Source organism: Nothobranchius furzeri, chromosome 19, assembly GCF_043380555.1.
Source record: "Nothobranchius furzeri strain GRZ-AD chromosome 19, NfurGRZ-RIMD1, whole genome shotgun sequence".
In the NCBI taxonomy this organism is placed as follows: Eukaryota; Metazoa; Chordata; class Actinopteri; order Cyprinodontiformes; family Nothobranchiidae; genus Nothobranchius; species Nothobranchius furzeri.
Window position 1 is genome coordinate 9711055 of NC_091759.1, and position 19431 is coordinate 9730485.

General features: G+C 45.8%; 1 protein-coding gene across 2 annotated transcripts in view; it reads left to right on the forward strand.

Moving 5' to 3' along the window:
* The window catches only part of plekho1a (pleckstrin homology domain containing, family O member 1a), a 19652-nt gene extending 10499 nt beyond the window's left edge, over positions 1 to 9153 (forward strand). The window contains exons 3-10 of one of the 2 annotated variants that reach the window (XM_015973405.3): positions 2747 to 2887; positions 6533 to 6637; positions 6740 to 6841; positions 6922 to 7212; positions 7311 to 7408; positions 7722 to 7884; positions 7968 to 8080; positions 8230 to 9153. In XM_015973405.3, the coding sequence (XP_015828891.3) occupies positions 2747 to 2887; positions 6533 to 6637; positions 6740 to 6841; positions 6922 to 7212; positions 7311 to 7408; positions 7722 to 7884; positions 7968 to 8080; positions 8230 to 9013 (1797 nt within the window). In that variant the 3' untranslated portion in view covers positions 9014 to 9153. The remainder of the gene's footprint in view (positions 1 to 2746; positions 2888 to 6532; positions 6638 to 6739; positions 6842 to 6921; positions 7213 to 7310; positions 7409 to 7721; positions 7885 to 7967; positions 8081 to 8229) is intronic. The other variant, XM_015973406.3, reaches the window with a different exon arrangement.
* Positions 9154 to 19431: the final 10278 nt, after the last annotated feature.

The window sequence follows — 19431 nt, forward strand, 5'->3', positions numbered from 1 at the left end:
CAGAAGGTGTTATTTATATAAATGATCAAACCAGTTTACCTTGAGGGATGTTAAAGAGCAAGTCACCCCCTACCAGAGTCTAACTCCACTCCCACTTCATGTTTGAAAAATGCGACACATGCTGTTGCCTGGCAGACCGAGAGGGCGGAGCCGCTAACAAATACACACACACTCAGGCTCACGACAGCATTGTGACATCATAATGTACCAGTTTACATCATAGCATACTTCTTAGCCAATAGCGGTGGCAGATTTAAATTTAAATACAGTGCAGAGTTTTTAACCTGACAACGGCACAACACTGCCAGTTTTAGGCAGAATATTTAAATTTTAACTAAGATGCACTGAAGTGCCAAATTATTGACGACATGTGTCTGCAGCACGATTAGACACTCGTTTATTTAGTTTATCAGCAAAAAAAGTTTATTTGGGGGTGACTTGCTCTTAAAAGTCTCCCAGTAAAGCACAGGAAACACTTCAGATAAATCTGAAAGTCTAAACATGTCAGATGTTGGGCTTGTTTGTTTGTGGGTAGTTTTATTACCTGCTAGAGCTGCTCTGTGGAAGAGTAAAGTCAGCAAACACAGAGACCGCAGAGACAAGGTCCTACTCACTCGAGATGGAACTTATACTGAAGTCTGATAGGTGCACCTGAGCTGTAACTATGGTAACGCAAGATTCATAGCTTTACCATAGTGACAGTATCATAGGTGACAGACAGCGCTCCATAGGGAGCCTAAGTCACGCCCATCTACTTCCGGACCACGGGTCCCCAGAAAAACAAAAAAATGAATGCAAGTCAACGGTGCTAAAGACGCTATTTTCTAATTCTGCTTGTTATGTGCCGTGGATTTCTCATATGATGTCCGTGAAGATGCATTTTAATGCCAAGAACACGCTTATTTTCGAAGGGGGGGGAGACGTTATTTTAAGTTTTGTGTAATAAGTCCAGGACTACAAATGCGCTTTATGAAAGTGACATCATCGAAGCAGACACAGAGGAAAAAAGGGGAAAATGGCAGAGATTTTGTGGTGACGTCATATATGCAATGTGCCAATGTCGGATTAGTAGTCATGCTAACATCGAACTTTTACAAGCTGATAAATTTCAAAGTACGTGACTGGCGTGATTGAAACACCCATCGTTGGATCACGTTTAAATTGAAGTACAACATTTGTGTGATCCAGGGCGTAAGGCAAAGCGGATTAGAAAATAGCGTTTTTAGCCCCGTTGACTTGCATTCATGTTTTCGTTCTTCCGGGGACTCGTGAGCCGACCGGGAAGAGAGGAGACCTAGGCTCCCTATTGTAGTGAAGTAGGAAGTACAGATAGTGGCTTTAAAAATTAGTGAAGTAAAAGTAAAAAGTAGACCTGAAGAAAATAAGTAAAGTACAAATAAAGAAAGCTTTACATATTATATTATATTCAATAACTTCATTACTTTTTAAAAGATTTCTTTTTTGTTTGCATTTTGAATTCTGTCATCCTGTCCCTCTAAACGCGATTTAACATAAAAGTAGCCATCATCAGGTGTACCTCTTATGCATAATAATGATCGGATCACAGACCAGATGTTTGATGACGTAGAAATATATTAATAAAAAGATATCAGAACCTAAAGAAGACGATACAATCCTCTTCAGACAAATAACAAACCGTTTGACATCAAAGAAATTTCTCTTTGGTCTTGATGCTCATATAGCAGTAAAGGTTTTAAATATAAACAGAGATTTCAGTTTTCCTGGTAGTGTTTAATCAAAGAGCAATGTGACAAAAACTATAAGTTACTTAGAAGTTAAATACGTTCATAAAGATAACCTGCAGTTGAGCCTCTTGACTTTTCAGTTTGCTAAATCAAGCCAAATGATCAATTTTTAAATGTAAACAAGTCAAAATAGTTTGTTCACTTAATGTTGTTAAAGTTATAACTTATTCACTGATGAAAAAGTGGCGTTTATTTATATTTCTGTCAAACTGGTGCAAAAATAAAGATCAGTCCCTTCTCCAGACACCACTACTGTACACGGCAGCTAGCATGTAGGTCTAGTGTATATATACACACACACACACACACGCATGCACATATCAGGTGTAGATATCAGACTTCTGCAACAAAATTCTTTAAGATTCTGTATCGGCCTTAAAAAAACCCATATCGATCGGCCTCTACCATCTAATATCCGTTTACGTCTTTATGTGATTGTTGGTGTAGAGAGAGAGAGAGGCAGGAAGTGGGGATGGAGGAACTCATTTTATCAACAATTGTAACTCTTACAGGGCTTGATCCTCATTTATAAGCATGTTTATGCACAGAACGGCGTCTGAAAATTGCAGAAGTCACTTTCTACGCAACCTTTCACATCTGATCACGTCAACGCCACACCCCTCAAAAATAATAAAACGTTTATTTTGTCTCGCATCTCGATTTCAGTTTTAGTACGATGGCGTTTTACACGTCTGGATCGCCATGGTTACTCGTGAAATACCACAGGTCAGCTGAACTTGTAGAATGTGGTCATTAATCGCATCAGTTTGAAGTTCCACTGACATCCTGCCATCACTAAACGTGTTAAATGGAAAAGCTAGAGGCACCATGGTGAGCCGTGAGAAAACAGGACTCACGAGGCATTCATTTATACTGAAGATAGTTGCTAATGTGTCGAAAAAATCTAATGAACTTTGTCTTTAGAGAGAATTTAGCTACAATTCTTCATAATAATAAATATATTTTTGTTGTGTTTGCAGGTGAAAGACGAGCGTAAAGCACAGGAAGTGTTTGACCTGGCTGATTACGAGCGTTCGGAGGAACTGAGGAAGGCGAAGAGTCGGAGCAAGAAAAATCACAGCCGCTTCACGGTGCTGCGCTGCAGACACCGAGGAAACACTGTGAGTCCTCAGGTTCAGACCATTTTGTTACCGCCTGCTGCTAAAAGCAGTAGGCGGGCCATGATGTTTATTAGGGTTACCCGGCCTTTCCATCAGATGTGTAAGCAGTGCATAATAGGGAGCCTATTGATGCTTACACATTAGCGTCGGCACGGCCCCAAAAGGTCCCGAACGGCACCGGAATTTGGTTTCACACACAGGTCAGATTTGTGTTTTCGGTGCCAAGGCGACACTTTTTCTCAGACCTTTTCCCCAGCAGTCGGACTGGGACCGAGGCGACACTACGAACTGATTGGCTGACTGAAATTACACCTACCGCCTCCAATCTGTGAGAAGAATGAGCCAGCGGGGGGTTCCCGCATGCACAATTCATTTTCATGCTGGATGCTGTTGAGTAAACTTCTGTCAGTAGCACAGAGCTGCCGTTCCGGAGCTGCCGATCAGTGTGGGAACGGGAGAAGAGAATAGGTGTGTGTGTGTGGCACAAGATTATGAGAACATGCACAGCAGATTAATAAAATAATGAGGTTCAGAGTCTCCAAAAGCAATGCCGCTCATGTCCGTCTTTGTTTACCTTATAATGGACGACACCGCAGACTTTCCCGCGTGTATTCAACACCGCCCACAGGCTCGGGGATTTCTGCATTCCTGAGAAGTCCCTCGGATTTCTGTGAACACCACACCGCCCGTTTGAGACCGAACTCACGCCATCCAGCCCGACTGTGCCGACGCCAATGTGTAAGCGCTATAAGTCACGCCCCCTCCACTTCCAGACCACGGGTCCCCCGAAGAACAGAAGAATAAATGCAAGTCAATGGGGCTAAAAACACTATTTTCTAATTCCGCTTGTTTTGTGCCATGGATTTCACATATGATGTCTGTGAATTTTAAAGCCACATGTTGATACTAAGAACGCGCTTACTTAACTGGGGGAACGATATTTTAGGTTTTGTGTGAAAATAAGTCCTGGACTACAAATGCACTTCACGTCATCGAACCAGGCACGGAGAATACAGGACGGGGGGTGGGGAAGGGATTAAGAACAGCGTGTTCCTCCGGTGTCCGTGAGGGCGTATGGTGGTTGGGTAGCGTTCCTCCCGACGTCCGTCACAGCGGTGGGTGGTGGTTGAGCGGGTGCACTTTACCGACTTCCGGGGAGGTTTGTTACCGGAAGACAAGATGAACGGCTCTCTACAGGGACTCGGCTGTCATCGTTCACTTTAAAAACCCGTTCAAAAGATTTGATTCGTTCGTGAACATCACCAAATCCTTCCCGCAGGAGGAAAGAACCACCATAAGTAGCAGCTACTTTGGGGAGAGAAGATTATGTGGTGACATCACATATGCATCGTGCCGATTTCTGGTATGTAGTCATGCTAATTATGAACTTTTACAAGCTAATAAATCTCAAAGTACGTGACTGGCATGGTCGAAACACCCATCATTATTTTTCATTTAAATTGCAGTACAACGTTTGTGCGATCCAGGGCGTAAGGCAAAGCGGATTATAAAATAGCGTTTTTAGCCCCGTTGACTTGCATTCATTTTTTCGTTCTTCTGGAGACCCATGAGTCGACCATCTATTACCTATGTAATAGACGCGTTTTACCCAGGAGCTCAGCACGAAATCAACAGAGACCACATGTGATTCATGTGATAACAACCAAGGTAAAGATGGTAGCGTGTCTCCAAAAAGTTCTGTGGTTCATTTTCTGTGTCGTTTACTTAGGCTATGGAGATTTCACAGGTAATGGTGTAGCGTTTTTACTAGCATCGGGAAATCTGCATGTGCCCTTTATTTTGAAAGTTCCAGGGTGTTTTACACGCCTTTCGTGTTTGACTTCCTGTCTGGCCTGATCTGAACTGCTGAGCTTTATCTGTTCTGGAAGCGTAGCGCATAGAACATAAACTCGAATTATAAATTTAGCAGAGTGACGTGTCACTGCGCTTCTAGCACGTGTCCCAAAAGACGACGCCTCACTACTGGTGGAAACACACACATAGACTATAATGAGGGCTAATAGCTACGTACTACGCTTTCGCAGACATTATGCTTTTGCATTCAGTGGAAACGCCCGGTTAGGGTTGGGGTGGGTCACGTCGGTCGCCAAAGATAGCTAACTACCCAACACAAAAATGGCTCCAGCTCAGTCATTTTATCATAAATCAAGCAGAAAATCTGTGCGTCCGTAGCTGAGAGTCATTCCCAACACTTCTTTCAGGATGGGACCAAAATGGCCACTTCGTCATCATTTCCCAACATAGGATGATTTTACAGGATGTATGAAAGGCAGTGTGCCTTCATTTTGGCCTGCTGGTCTGAAGCCACAGCTCATTTTCTTTTCATTTGTCTTCCTTCACAAACTGTAATTATAGCCGTCACGCTCAGGTCATGTGACCAAACCGCAGCTTCTGGTAATAAGGATGCTTCAGCTGTTGAAAATGGAGATTATTGCTCTGGATCTGCAGATCGAAAAATGTCACGTTAGCACTTTATTCAGCTGAACTCCGATGAAGCTAAACTGTTTCAGGATCAGCTAACGAATGAATTGGTTCACAACCAGGAAGCAGGTTTTTACTTACAAAACAAACGGGAGCTTTAATCAGTCTGTTTCTTCCTGCTGAGATGGAGATTTGTGTCTTATTTAAATGAAGGAAATCCAGATTATCTTTAACCTTTAACCTCTGAAGAAACTGCCTCAATCTGTGCACCAATAAAGATTTTCTGGGTTTTATTTTCCAACTGAACTGTTTTTTTTTATTGTGAATAGATGAAAATCTGACTTTACAGAAGCAGCAAAAGTCCTAAAAACATTTTGAAAGAGCGTCAGAAAGCCCGAAGAAGTGATGGAGATTAAAGATGACAAATTCTGTTTGCTTAGCAGCACGAAAATTAAAAAAGTGTTTTTAAATTATGCTCCAGAGGACTCTGGTGTCTCATTTAAGCCCAGATGTGAAAACTCTGAAGCGTTTCTGTGTGTCTCTTCATCTCCATCCACCCTCTCCTCTCAGAGATTACACCGCCCTGACTAACACCACCCACCTCATTCTGGATCCCCTCCTACATCTGCCTCAGGATTGGTAGCTTAGACTTCATACAGCCCCGCCCCCCTTCGCCTGGATCGTTTCGATTGGCCGAGCCATGTTGTTCTTTAAACTCTTTTAAAAAAAGGTTTAATCTGCAGAATCCCATTAGTTTGTGAGTTACAGCTGAATAATCCCCGAAACACTTTCACGTGTCCATCTTTCTGCCCACGACGCGGCCAGGGCGAAGGAAAGGAAATGCGATTGAGATGGTTCGCTCATGTGTGGTGGCGAGTGAGTGATAAATCTGAGGGGATGTGAGAGAGGAAGCAGCTTTTTGTAGCTGACGTCCATCACTTTAGGTCAGGCAGCATCGGGATAGAGGAGAGAAACTGGGAGGGCTCATGGAATAAAAAACACACAAACTTCCTCAGTTTCTGTAAACATCAAAATAAGAGCTTTCAAATGATTTAAAACCAAAGTTTATGTGTGGAATTAGGAACAAAATCCATCCCAGAGGGCCCGAACTCACTCAAGGTAGTCAGTTTAATCTGTGCAACACTCGAATGGGTGAATTAGGGATGATAGTGAGACTTTTTTTTATCAGACGGTCTTTTTCAGGTTCCTAACTTGGTGTTTCTGGCTGTGAGTCCCGAGGAGAAGGAGTCATGGATCAATGCCCTCAACGTGGCCATCATCAAGGCCAAGAACAGAGTTTTGGACGAGGTCTGAACTTATTTGACTCAAAGTAACGAACAAACTGATAGTCTGTTGGATTTTGTCCCAGTGGCCTTCAGGTGTGTGAAGTGTGTGTAAATGTCCGTCCAGGTGACCTTAGAGGAGGACAGCGCTCTGGCTCATCCCACCAGAGACCGAGCGAAGATCCCTCACAGCCGCCGGCTCCCGACCCGAGGACACCTCATGGCCGTGGTACGAGACCCCGCCCTCCCGCTGTTTACAAACGAATCCATCTTTGTAAACCTAAATTTACTCATTTATCATCATCAAAGGCATCCACCTCCTCTCACGGCATGCTGACCCTTGACCTGGTTGCCGAGGAGGACGGCTTCCCCCCGGACTACGATGACGACCTGCAGGATTCCTGGGAGAACAGCTTCCGGGTGGACCTGCAGAAGGAGGGCTCCGGTGGGGGTCGTCAGAGAGCCGGCACTGACGTCTCCAAGCTCCGGGCCACGCCCAAAGAGCCTAAAGTGAAGACGAGCAGTTTACCCCGAGGGAGCGAGCTCTCCTGGGGCAAGCATCTGGAAGTCCCCAAAGTCCACAAGAACCAGCAAGTCCAGGTAAGAAAGCCCTGGGATGCAGCTGGTGTCTCTAAATTCCTTTTTGGTGATGAACGTTTGAGCCATACGTATAAATCAACACAACTGTTTCCTTTTAGGTCCTCCAGGCTCAGTCTCGGACGCCTCAGCCGGGGAAAAGATTCAGCATGCAGGGTCGGAGTCGCTGCGCCTCCATGGACGAAGTCCTGTCCTCTAGGTCTGCAAACGCCTCACAAGCCTTTTGTTCAGTCGCTCTTACAGCAAGGAAACATGGCGTTGGCTCTGTTGTCATGGTTACATTTCTAAGGATGTCCACCTTAGGACACATTTTGATTAAATATTTAATAGAAACAAGGTGAGGAGGTGATTTGGGTAACTAATGGAAATGTCCAGAGAACTCCACAGATGCTGCACAGCTGCAGGGCCCACATCTGGATCTGGATAATTAGCCGGGATTACTGCTGCCGGAGAAGCACGGTCCTGGTAATCTGGTGCATCCATTTACTCTCGATATTCACCCTCTTCTCCAGGCCTGCAATGATCCGTTCAGAGTTTCGTTCGGCTCTGCGTCGCTGTACAACTGAGGAAGAGGCCGGGAGCGGGGCTTCCGCCCAGCCCGTCGGTCAGCTGCAGAGTCTCATCGCACAGAAGATGCAGCGAGCTCAGGAGCTGCTGGAGGAGATGAGACTGCAGGTCTGATGGATTCTCTTTAGGGGCGCTTCATTGAGTGTTGGTGTAAAAAAAAATGGGATGAAAAATGACAAATGTTCTTCTAGGAGCTGCAGAAGGCCAAAGCCGAGAGAGAACACGGAGGCAGCTCGACGTACCTGAAGGGCGTCGACTCCCCTCGACTCCATCACATCCGGGGCTCTGACTCCCCCCATTCCAGGTGCGCTTCATCACATTCACTTCTGTTATTTAAAAGAAAATACGGCCAAGGACTGAAACATGACAAATTCTCTCATGAGTTCTGTGTGTGGGGTAATCTGTTCTCAAGCTGAGTTAAATCTGTGGAAATCAGACTGTGGTGTTCCCTAGCAGGTCGTCTGGATCCCCGAGGAGCAGGAGCAGCGATTCGCCTCGCCTCCGGGGAAAAGACTCTCCTCGTTTGAGAGGAAGGGAGTCTCCCCGATCCAAAGCCAAGAGGAACCGTTCCAAAGGGACAGACTCGGCCCGCTCCAGAGGATCCCACTCGCCCGCGGCTAAAGTCACAGACTCTCCTCGACTGAAAGATTCTCCGCATCTGTCTGGATCTCCTCGATCTAAGAGCTCAGACACGGTCCGCTCGCCAAAACTCAAGGGATCTTCCAGTAAACGGGATGCCTCTCCTGCACAGAAGACACCTGAAACCTCCTCCTGTCCCAAAGGATCCCACTCCTCTCAGGTTAAAACACCTGATTCACCACAGACCAGCAAATCTGACTCCCTTGGCACTGGGAATCCTTTGAGTCAGAATTCCCCGAGAGTGTCTGGATCCTTCGATTCCTTGCAGCCTAAAACCCCAGACAAACATAGCCTCTCCCCTCCTCTTGCAGCCTCACATCTCTCAGAGGAGGACCCGGAGGTGGAGAGCCGGCGTGCCGAGGCTGAGCGCCTTCTGGAGGAGGCGGTGTCATCGTGGAAAGAAGCGCAGGAGGTCCTGCAGGAGGTGAAGGAGCTGCAGAGCCAGACGCTGAGGCGGCAGCGCAGGAGGACCTACGAGAAAATGACGACATCAGCGACGACGTCTCTGCTGTCCGCGGCAACCACCGCGGCCGAGGAGGACGAAACCCCGGCGTCGCCGACGTCTCCGGAGGACGACGACGGATCCGAGACACCTTAACGAAAAAAATCTCTCAGCATCTGAATTTTCTCAGAGGAGGTCGCAGCATTTCTCAGCATGTTTAAGCACAAAAAGTAACAAGATGAACTAAATTAGGACTTTTTTTTCTTATTCTTCTGAAACGATTTTGACCTTTTAATCCAGCAAACGTGGATTACTTTGTATGTTTCCTTCCAGGTTTTGTGACTTTAATCCTCCGCTGTCGCCAGGCAGACGCCCTCTCACGCGTGCTGCCAGGACGCCTCCCTCTGTGGCGGACGTGTCACGTTTAATTTGAGTAAACACACTTTTAAACGAGCGGCCCACCACCACCCCCTCTAGCATTGCTGCACCATTCCCTGTCGCTTCATGCCAGAAAGTGAAGCGAAGTGAAAAGCCTTTCTATTGATTCTACATTTTTTGGGAATGAAGGACAACTTTTTAAGAACATCAACATTTTGAACACTAAAAAACAAAAAGTCCTGGATGAGCACAACGTTTCCCGAGCGCTAAAGTAAGACGGCATTAAAAAACACGGAGAAAAGACGGATCTGTTTGCTGATATATTTAAGCCCCTTTTGTGGCATTTTTCTTATGAATTGCTTAGCTCAAATTTATTTGTAGCTTTGTATAAAAAAAAATCCTTCCAGCTTGTTATTAATTTTTATACAATCACAGCAAAAATCAGGGACTTTACAGAAAAAAAGAGAGAGAAAAGCAATAATGAAGAAAAATGACTCGTTTATAATTCGTGTCCGACACCAAGAAGCACTCTGCACTACGGACTGAAGCTTGGCCTTGTTTTTAACTGGCTGAACGTGTTTTGTGAATCCTTTTGACTGGAATTGTGGAGATGTCGGTAATGACTTGCTGGATATTTGATGCTGATGCATAATTTAAAACATCCGTGAACGATGCACAGGTTCCTCCTAATTGAATCTGCATGAAAACACGCATTTTTAAGGGCCACTTCCGAATCATAGCACATGCTAGGACAGCACTTTTTTCACATTTTACAAATGCACCTAACTTGTTCCTGCACAATGTTTGCTCCAGGTATGATGAAGCTTCGTTGTCAAACGTGGCTTTGTTCAATGCACACAGTTGAATATTAAAGACATGCGTGACTACGTGATTTTGTAACAAACAAAAATGCTGCAGACATGAAGCAGGTGGTGAAACGAGAGCCTCGTGGACGGGGTAATAAAATGACCCGAGCTGCAGATGGGTTGCTGTCATATTTACCACTGATGAGTAAATTTACATGACCAAAGAAGTGCTGGCCAAGGTTACATATTTATAAGTCTGTTTTTGTGTAGCAATCATGCAAAGCTGATTTGAAATATTACATTTAATTCATTTCAAATGTGAAAGGTCTTATTTTAGCTGCAACTTTGAAGCTCTTGTATGCTGCATGTGGCGCCTTCTAGTGGCTCTAGTTACAAATTGCAGCTAAACTTTAAACCCGACCTTTCCAGCTCTGCGTAAGCATCGGTTAAGGTCCGCGAAGCTCAGAACGCCGCTGTTACAGTGAATGGATGTTTCCACCAACACTGCCTGCCAAAAGTCAAGTCAATGAAGAAGTAAGAAAAATAGCAGTTCCTCCTTCATCCACTAGGGGCTGGCTTCAGAAAGGAGCAAGTTCTCATTGACTCCCATGTTAAAAAAGGCAAATTCACAGCAGAAATGAACATGTTTACAGCCTGGTTCAAAAAAACATTTTAGGTTTAATAGCTCAAGTTTACCGTCATGACAACTGTGAGGTGGGTGCATTTTTTTTATAACTTATCAATTTGGGTGTAATTAGCAGATGAACCATCAGCTCTAGCAGCTCTGCTTGCTCCAGGGAAGGCCTTAGTTTTGGTCTCACTTAAAATGTTAGCCTAGAAGAAGGCAGAGTCGCCAAACTGCGGTTTTATTAAAAGCGTCACCAACCTCCGTTAGCTTCAGTTAACTCGTAGCTACATTAGCTCAGAGTGGTGAGTGTCAATAATCTGCCCCTACCCTCACAGCCCCCCTCTCTGTTCCATTTTGTGTTTTTGGGGAGTGACGAGATGCATAACTCGACTAAAAAGGTTGCGGGATCCGCCCACTGAGCTTCGATTCAGTTCTTCAGAGACCTACGGGAGAGGACGCGAAGGGGCCGTCCATTATACATACAATTAGTGGTGAAGGGTTGCATCTTGGATGCGTCCCAGAGGCGTCTGCCAAATTTAGGCTCTGAATATATATTTTTACTCGCTACATTATCGGATTGCGACAAGCTCAGTAGTTCAGATCGGAACAGACAGGAAGTCAAACACGGGGTCAGAGCAAAACATCTGGGGGTTTTCAAAATAAAAGACACATGCAGATTTCTTGTTATTTAAATAATAATAATACTGCATTGAACTTAATTAGCGCTTTTCTAGACACCCAAAGACGCTTTCACACACTCTCACATTCACACACTGCTAGTGATGGTAAGCTACTTGTAGCCACAGCCACCCTGGGGGGGTCTGACAGAGGCGAGGCTGCCATTTGGCGCCGTCGGCCCCTCTGACACCCACTAACACAGGCAAGTTGGGTGAAGTGTCTTGCCCAAGGACACAACAGCAGGATACCCCTGGCGGGAGCTGGAATTGAACCCATGACCCTCCAATCATGAGGCAACCCGCTCTACCACCTGAGCTACTGCTGCCCCAAGTAAATAGTAAAAAAGAAGCCTGTCATTACCTGTGACGTCTCTGTGGCTGAGGTAAAAAACAAAAGAAACCATAGACCTTTATGGAGACACGCTACTGTCTTCCACTTTGCGTTTTTTGTGAACTGCCGGAATCATGCATCCTCTCTCCGGCGATTTCTTGACCTCGCAGGCTGCAGGGTATGCTCCCAGTGGGAAATGCATCATCTTATATTACGTGCCGCTTACGCATCCATTGGAAAGGCCGGGTCAGTTTGGTCAAATAAAGGAATGTGTTGCATGATTTTTTTTACCTCAATGATAACAGGGGTTTTTTTATAAACATGCAACTCTGCACTATTTAAATATTTACAAATTCAGTCACTATTTAAAAATGTTACACACTTTCCCTTTAATTGTTCATAAAGCGAACAAAGTTGTGTTTGATTTAAATCCTATAATACAACTACACAGTTCTCTTTGGTCACCAAATGTAAACTGCAAACACATAAACATGTTAATAATGCAGGATATTCTCACGTAAACATAAATATTTACAACTAATGAGGGCTAAATCCATTGGTTTTATTATTGTAATGAACGTAAAGTAAATCTGATCGTTTTTACATTTTATAGAGTCACAACTAACTAAATGATCTTCCACTGTTTGTTACACGGGATATAAAAAATTATTTAGCTGCTGATTTTAAATCTAAGCAAACTGTCACATTTTGTAACGTAAAACATTTATCGTCATATGAGCAGCGTCACGTTTGGGTCTCTTTTTTGTTGTTTTTGCACATTTGTTTGGAATTAGAAAGCACAGACACTGGAAGAGCTGAATTTTCTGTACGATGAGTGTATGTTGAAGAGATGTATTCATTTTTATTTATTTTAATGTTCATGTACATAGAAAAAAAAGCAGAATCCAATGCTGTATTCACTGTCAATATAGGGAAAAAAAGATCTTAAGTTGTTTTATAACTTTACTTGATTTTAGATCCGTATGTTAGTGTTTGAAATGCATTGTGGGTACACCAAAACTATTACTGTTGATTTGTGTGGACGATCCACGACTCGTGGAAACACGCAAACGAGAATAAGCTGGTAAGGTGAATGCACTCACCTGTTTTATGTAGCTTTTTGTTGGTTTCAACTTGCTAAAAATATTTGAGTTAAACAAATCCCAAAGGAAGTCAGTTTGTCTCACGTTACCGGTTGATTTATTTCTTCTTCTTTGTTTGAATAAAACAGTCCTAAGTGGGATAGAAGACCAGGTGACTGATCAGAGATGTGTTTGTCCTTGTGTCCCATTACACATATTTCAAACAGTTTACTTCCTCAGTATGCGGCTTTAATGAGCGATGTGAGTTCCCAGACAGGGCACGCAAATCAGGTCAGCAGGCTCTTCTTCCTGTATATCTATGCCTATGTCTATGTCTGCGCTCTAGATCAGTCGTTGCTAACTAGCAGGACGCAGCTGTCCAACCCCATCCCATCCAATGGTAAGGTCTTATTTGAACACAAAAATGATGCTTGCTTGCCATGATTCAGGTATCTACTGCCCCCTATTGCCAGGGAAATTACACACTGTCACTTTAATACATCTCCATGACTTGTTTTCTGATCATCAACACGGAGCAGGTCAGTGAGCTGTGATGAAGAGCTGAAGCAGATGTAGGGCAGGACAAAGAGCATCGCTCCATTACACAGCTCAGCCTCTAAAACACACACACACACACTCTGATGCATCAGTGAGATCATCTATGCATGCATGAGCATTTCTTGATGACTAATCTGCTGCCATTATTTGTGCTGGATTTCATGTTGCTGCAGGGAAACGTGAAAACCAGAAAACTAAACCCACTTTAAAGAAATAATTTAATAGAATTCATTAAATCTCTTTTTTTTAATCCCCCATTTGCTCCATTAGTTTATCTCTGTGTCGGATATCCAGGATCAGTGAGCCGCATATGAAGTGATTACTGCGTTTTCAGATGGAGAGCTGCCCTTTTAAGTTTGTTCGTGTTTTTATGGTTCGATTAAACATTGATCCCACGCCTTACATTCCCCTACAGCATCCTTTTCCTTCTCAGGTTACCGCAGGGACCGGCTCCAGACGTCATCAAAGAGTCTGAGGTCATCACCCCGCCTCTCCAATACCAATTATGATGAGATCCGATGGCCTCTACAAGAAGCAAGCCAGATCCATGGGGTCTCGAGGATCGATTAATACCTCCCAATGTTCTGCATGGTTAAATCTTCCCTGGTGGTAAAGGAGGTATCTACTGCATGGTAGACATGCGTTCATGACTAAATGGTGATAGGGACCAGAGTGCTGCTGCTCAGAGGTTTTAAATATTTCAAACTACTGCCTCCAACTTTTTATAGAGCAGGAATCAGAATGGGCAAACTGGAATGTACAAGTCCCACATGCTGTTTCTGACTTCAGAGCAACTCAAACAAAAGACAAACATCGAAAAAACATAAATTTGTACTGTTTAGCTTCAGCGCAGGACAGTAAAGGTGATCGGAAGCAGGATTAAGGTGGGATGGAGAGAGATGGACCAGTAGATCTGGGCTACGTCTGCAGGAACGAGGGTGTTGCTCCGGTCTGTCTGAGATGAAGCCGAGCCAAAAAGAACCACTTTTGAGCCTACTTGGCCTCTAACCCTCATATGGTTGCAAGATTTAGAGGATCAAGATCCTGGCTAGAAATCCATCCACCAGCTGTTTTACTTCATCAAGAGTGAGCTGAGGCAGTCTGTTGGGATTTTGGGGGCATGTTCCCCAACTTAAAGCAAATCCAAACCTCACCAGAAATCCTCCAAGGGCTGGGAATACCTCAGGATCCTCTAGGACCGGGGTAGCCAACTCCGGTCCGAGAGAGGGCTCGGTATCCAGCATGTTTTAGAGGCGTCTCTGATTCAAGACACCAGATTTTAATCAGCTCCTCCTTGAACCGTCACCTTATCGTGGTGGAGGAGTTTGAGTGCCCTAATGATCCTAGGAGCTATGTTGTCTGGGGCACTTAGTGCCCCTGGTAGGGTCTCCCATGACAAATTGGTCTTAGGTGAAGGGTGAGACAAAGAACGGTTCGAAGGATCTTTCATGGCGGTTAAAACGAAGAGTCGGAGTACCCGGCCCGGAGGGTTACCGGGGTCCCACCCTGGAGCCAGGCCTGGGGTTGGGGCCCGTGAGCGAGCGCCTGGTGGCCGGGCTTTCGCCCATGGGGCCCGGCCGGGCCCAGCCCGAACCGGATACATGGGCTCGTCCAACTGTGGACCCACCACCCGCAGGAGGAACATGAAGGGTCCGGTGCAATGTGAATCGGGTGGCAGACCAAGGCGGGAGCCTTGGCGGTCCGATCCCCGGACAAGAAAACTAGTTTTTGGGACATGGAACGTCACCTCGCTGGCGGGGAAGGAGCGTACCGGCTAGATATAGTCGGACTCACCTCGACACATTGCATTGGCTCTGGAACCCGAGACCTGGAGAGGGGTTGGACACTCTACTTTGCTGGAGTTGCTCCGGGTGAGAGGCGGAGGGCTGGGGTTGGCTTTTTGTTAGCCCCGAGACTCTCTGCCTGTGTGTTGGGGTTTACCCCGGGGGACAAGAGGGTAGCTTCCCTGTGCCTTCGGGTCGGGGAACGGGTCCTGACTGTTGTTTGTGCTTATGGGCCAAATATCAGTTCAGAGTACCCACCCTTTTTGGAGTCCCTGGGACGAGTGCTAGATAGTGCTCCATCAGGGGACTCAATTGTCCTGCTGGGGGACTTCAATGCTCACGTGGGCAATGACAGCTTGACCTGGAGGGGTGTGATTGGGAGGAACGGCCCACCTGATCAGAACTCGAGCGGTGTTTTGTTATTGGACTTCTGTGCAAGCCGCAGTTTGGCCATAACGAACACCATGTTCAAACATAAGGATGCCCACCGGTACACTTGGTACCAGGGCAGCCTAGGTCACAGGTCGATGATAGATTTTGTAGTCGTATCATCTGACCTGCGGCCGTATGTTTTGGACACCCGAGTGAAGAGAGGGGCGGAGCTGTCAACTGATCACCACCTGGTGGTGAGTTGGATCAGATGGCAAGGGAACATGCCGCGTAGACCTGGCAGACCCAAACGCATAGTGAGGGTCTGCTGGGAACGCCTGGCAGAAGAACCTGTCAAGACGGTCTTCAACTCCCACCTCCGGCAGAGCTTTGACCACGTCCCGAGAGCAGTGGGGGACATTGAGTCCGAGTGGGCCTTGTTCCACTCTGCGATTGTCGAGGCGGCTGTTGCTAGCTGTGGTCGTAAGGTGGCCGGTGCCAGTCGTGGTGGCAACCCCCGTACCCGCTGGTGGACACCAGAGGTTCGGGGAGCCGTCAGGCTGAAGAAGGAGGCCTACAGGGCGTGGCTGGTCTGTGGGTCTCCGGAGGCAGCAGACAGGTACCGGATAGCCAAGCGGGGTGCAGCAGTGGCAGTTGCCGAGGCAAAATCTCGGGCGTGGGAGGAGTTTGGTGAGGCCATGGAGAAAGACTATCGATCGGCTCCAAAGAGGTTCTGGCAAACTGTCCGGCGCCTCAGGAGAGGAAGGCAGCAACTCGCTCACACTGTTTACAGTGGGGATGGGGAGCTGCTGACGTCAACTGAGGCTATAGTCGGACGGTGGAAGGAATACTTTGAGGAGCTCCTCAATCCCACCAATGCGCATTCCGAGGAGGAACCAGAGCTGGGAGGCCTGGGGATGGACTGCCGATCTCGGGGGCAGAAGTTGCTGAGGTAGTCAAACAACTACCAGGGTGGCCGGGCTCAGCCTTAGAGATAGGGTGAGGAGCTCGGACATTCGGGAGGGACTCGGAGTAGAACCGCTGCTCCTCCGGATCGAAAGGAGCCAGTTGAGGTGGTTTGGGCATCTGGTCAGGATGCCTCCTGGACGCCTCCCCGGGGAGGTGTTTCGGGCATGTCCTGCCGGCAGAAGGCCCCCGGGTCGACCCAGGACACGTTGGAGAGGTTACATCTCCAATCTGGTCCGGGAACGCCTTGGGGTCCTGCCGGAGGAGCTGGTGGACAAGGCCGGGGAGAGGACGGCCTGGAGCTCCCTAGTTGAGATGCTGCCCCCGCGACCCGGACCCGGATAAGCGGAGGAAGACGAGACGAGACGAGACGAGATTTTAATCAGGCTTCTGCTGAGATTGGCGAGCTGCTGAACAGGCGAATGAACCGTGTTGAAGCAGGGAAACAACTAAAACATTCCTAACAAGGATTTCAAATCAGTAAGGTGTGAATTATTGTTCCAGCCACGAGTTTGACATAATAAAACTGTTCTTTAACAGGGTTATTTACTGAGAGACGATGGAGGCTGATTCATGTTCAGATCGGAGCAGAGTAAATTATTCATACTGATTCTCTCCCTGTGTGTCATCACGCTCGCTCTCTTGCTTTTTGCTGTCTGATGCTTCCAGTTTAGCTTCCTTCTCCATGGGTGGAGGAGGACGACGAGGAGAGGGCGTTATTGCATGTTTTATTAACACTTGCACACATTAACACGTGCTCAGAAGCCCGGCGTACCGGGCCAGTGTTACAGTTTGTTCTCAGTTAAAGCATGGAGGATTACAGGGGGGGGGGGGGGGGACTGTGTGACTCAGAGCCCTGCAGCGTCTGTTCAAAGCCTCGACCTCGTTTATTCATCTCAACCTCGCGTCTTTTACCGTTTCTTCTCCTCGTTTCACTTCTCTCGTCTCCTCTTTATCATTATCATCATCTCTCTCTTTCCCGTGTCTGCTCTTGCATGGACGTAATTTTGGGGGGGGGGGGGGGGGACAGGGGGGACATGCCCCCCCCACACACACACACACTTTTTCCAAAGTCAAGTTTTGATCCCTGCACTTTTTACCATCCAAAAACAACATTACGTTATATTAAATTGACACTGGTTGAGCTCTAGGACCAAGCGGAAAACAACCGTTTGTTTTGAAGCCTGTTTCCCTTTAGAGCATACTGTAAAGATACCCCCCCCCCCCCCCAAAGTGAAAATTACGTCCATGTGCTCTTGTAAATCTTTAATGCTGTCAGTCCGTACATTTCCAAGCACAGATAAATGGAGCTGCGATTACTGCACGTCAGGGCCGTTTAATGTGACCGCTGGGCCTAGTCGTGGAGGGATGGAAGAGGAGAGTTTATTATTGTTACGACTTGTGGCGTGGCACAGGTGCTGATAAACATAAATAGGATCCTAACTCAATGGATGAGCCAGATGAAATATATAATGAAATGACATTTAAATTAGACTTTTAGACACGATTCGTCTCCCTGACTTAGTCGAGTATGAAAACCGTAGAACAGTTTTACAGCCATAAAACGGTTTTTAGACTGAAATCACAGCCGATGTCCAAGAACCGGTTATCAAGACCACTTTATATGATTACAAGAAAGTCTGAGCCCCAGGAGCCAGAGCATAAATAAATTAATGTGGTCTCATTTTATGCCAGAGTTTTAAAATAAGCTTGTTTTATGCTGAGAGATGATGGACTTATAAATGCTTTGGTCAAATCTCTAAACCATTATGTAATATCGTGCAATATCGGAGGATTTGGAGGGATCGGTTTGCAGTATCTGAAGGGAAATGACATTTATTTTTTAAAACCACTCACAGAACTGCAAATTCTAGGATTGTGAGAATGCTGTGGAGGCCTCCTTGGGTCAGCGCGTATTCTGGGCTTTAACCACCACACAGGCTCCCTGGGAGAGTATGATACAGGGTTGGGGGAGTGGGAGAATCTCATGATCCTGATCTGCAGCATCATGATGATCCTGTGATGCTGTGGAGCCCGGAGGCCCTGAGCTTTGACTGGCAGGCTGGCATCATTAGTAAAGAGAGGCAGCCTGATCTCATCCTGCTGCTCTCATAGCAACAGAACTAAAAATACTTGCAGTTTGCTTTTATTTACTAACTGATACACTCTGTGCAAGACACTAATTTGATTTGCAAAACATTTTCAGAACAATATTAAAATAGTATTTTCAACATGCAAAAATCTACGCTGGTCAAGGTTGAACCGAAACAACGTCAACTCAATTATGTCTCAACATGACATATTTAGTAAGTAAATGTAAATCACAGATAAAACCGATACCAAGCGTTTTTACAAAGAAAGTCCAAAACTGGAGATCAAATTGCTCCACCTGTAGAGAATCCTCCATTAATGTAAATTTTATCTAAAGATAATTTGGAACTTGAACCTTTTGATTATTTTGTGTTTGCTGCAGGTGTGTGTGGCTCTGTGCGTCCAGGTCCTCTAAAACTAGCATGGCCACCATAAGGCTTTTAAGTCAGAGTGTAAATATTTCAGAAGAGCTGAAACACTAGAAGACGACCGCAAACAGGATTCAACAAAACTAAAACAAATTAAAAAACAGACACGAACCTATAAATAACTATTCTACCATTAGGTTGAACTGAGCGCTGAACTAACTGGCTCTGGCTGGCACTAATAAAGATAATTTGCATTCACTGATCACACTGCTGTGAGGAAACAACAATAATAAATTTACTGCAGATATTTTTAGCAATACCAACACGTGAGCAGATATTCCACAAGATAACCAGACGCCTAAATGTTATTACTTCCACTAAGGAGAATATAAGGTTAATTTTAATCTTGTTTGTTATTATTTTCTTTCACGAAACTGAATAGACTCCTCCTTGAACCGTCACCTTATCGTGGTGGAGGAGTTTGAGTGCCCTAATGATCCTAGGAGCTATGTTGTCTGGGGCACTTTGTGCCCCTG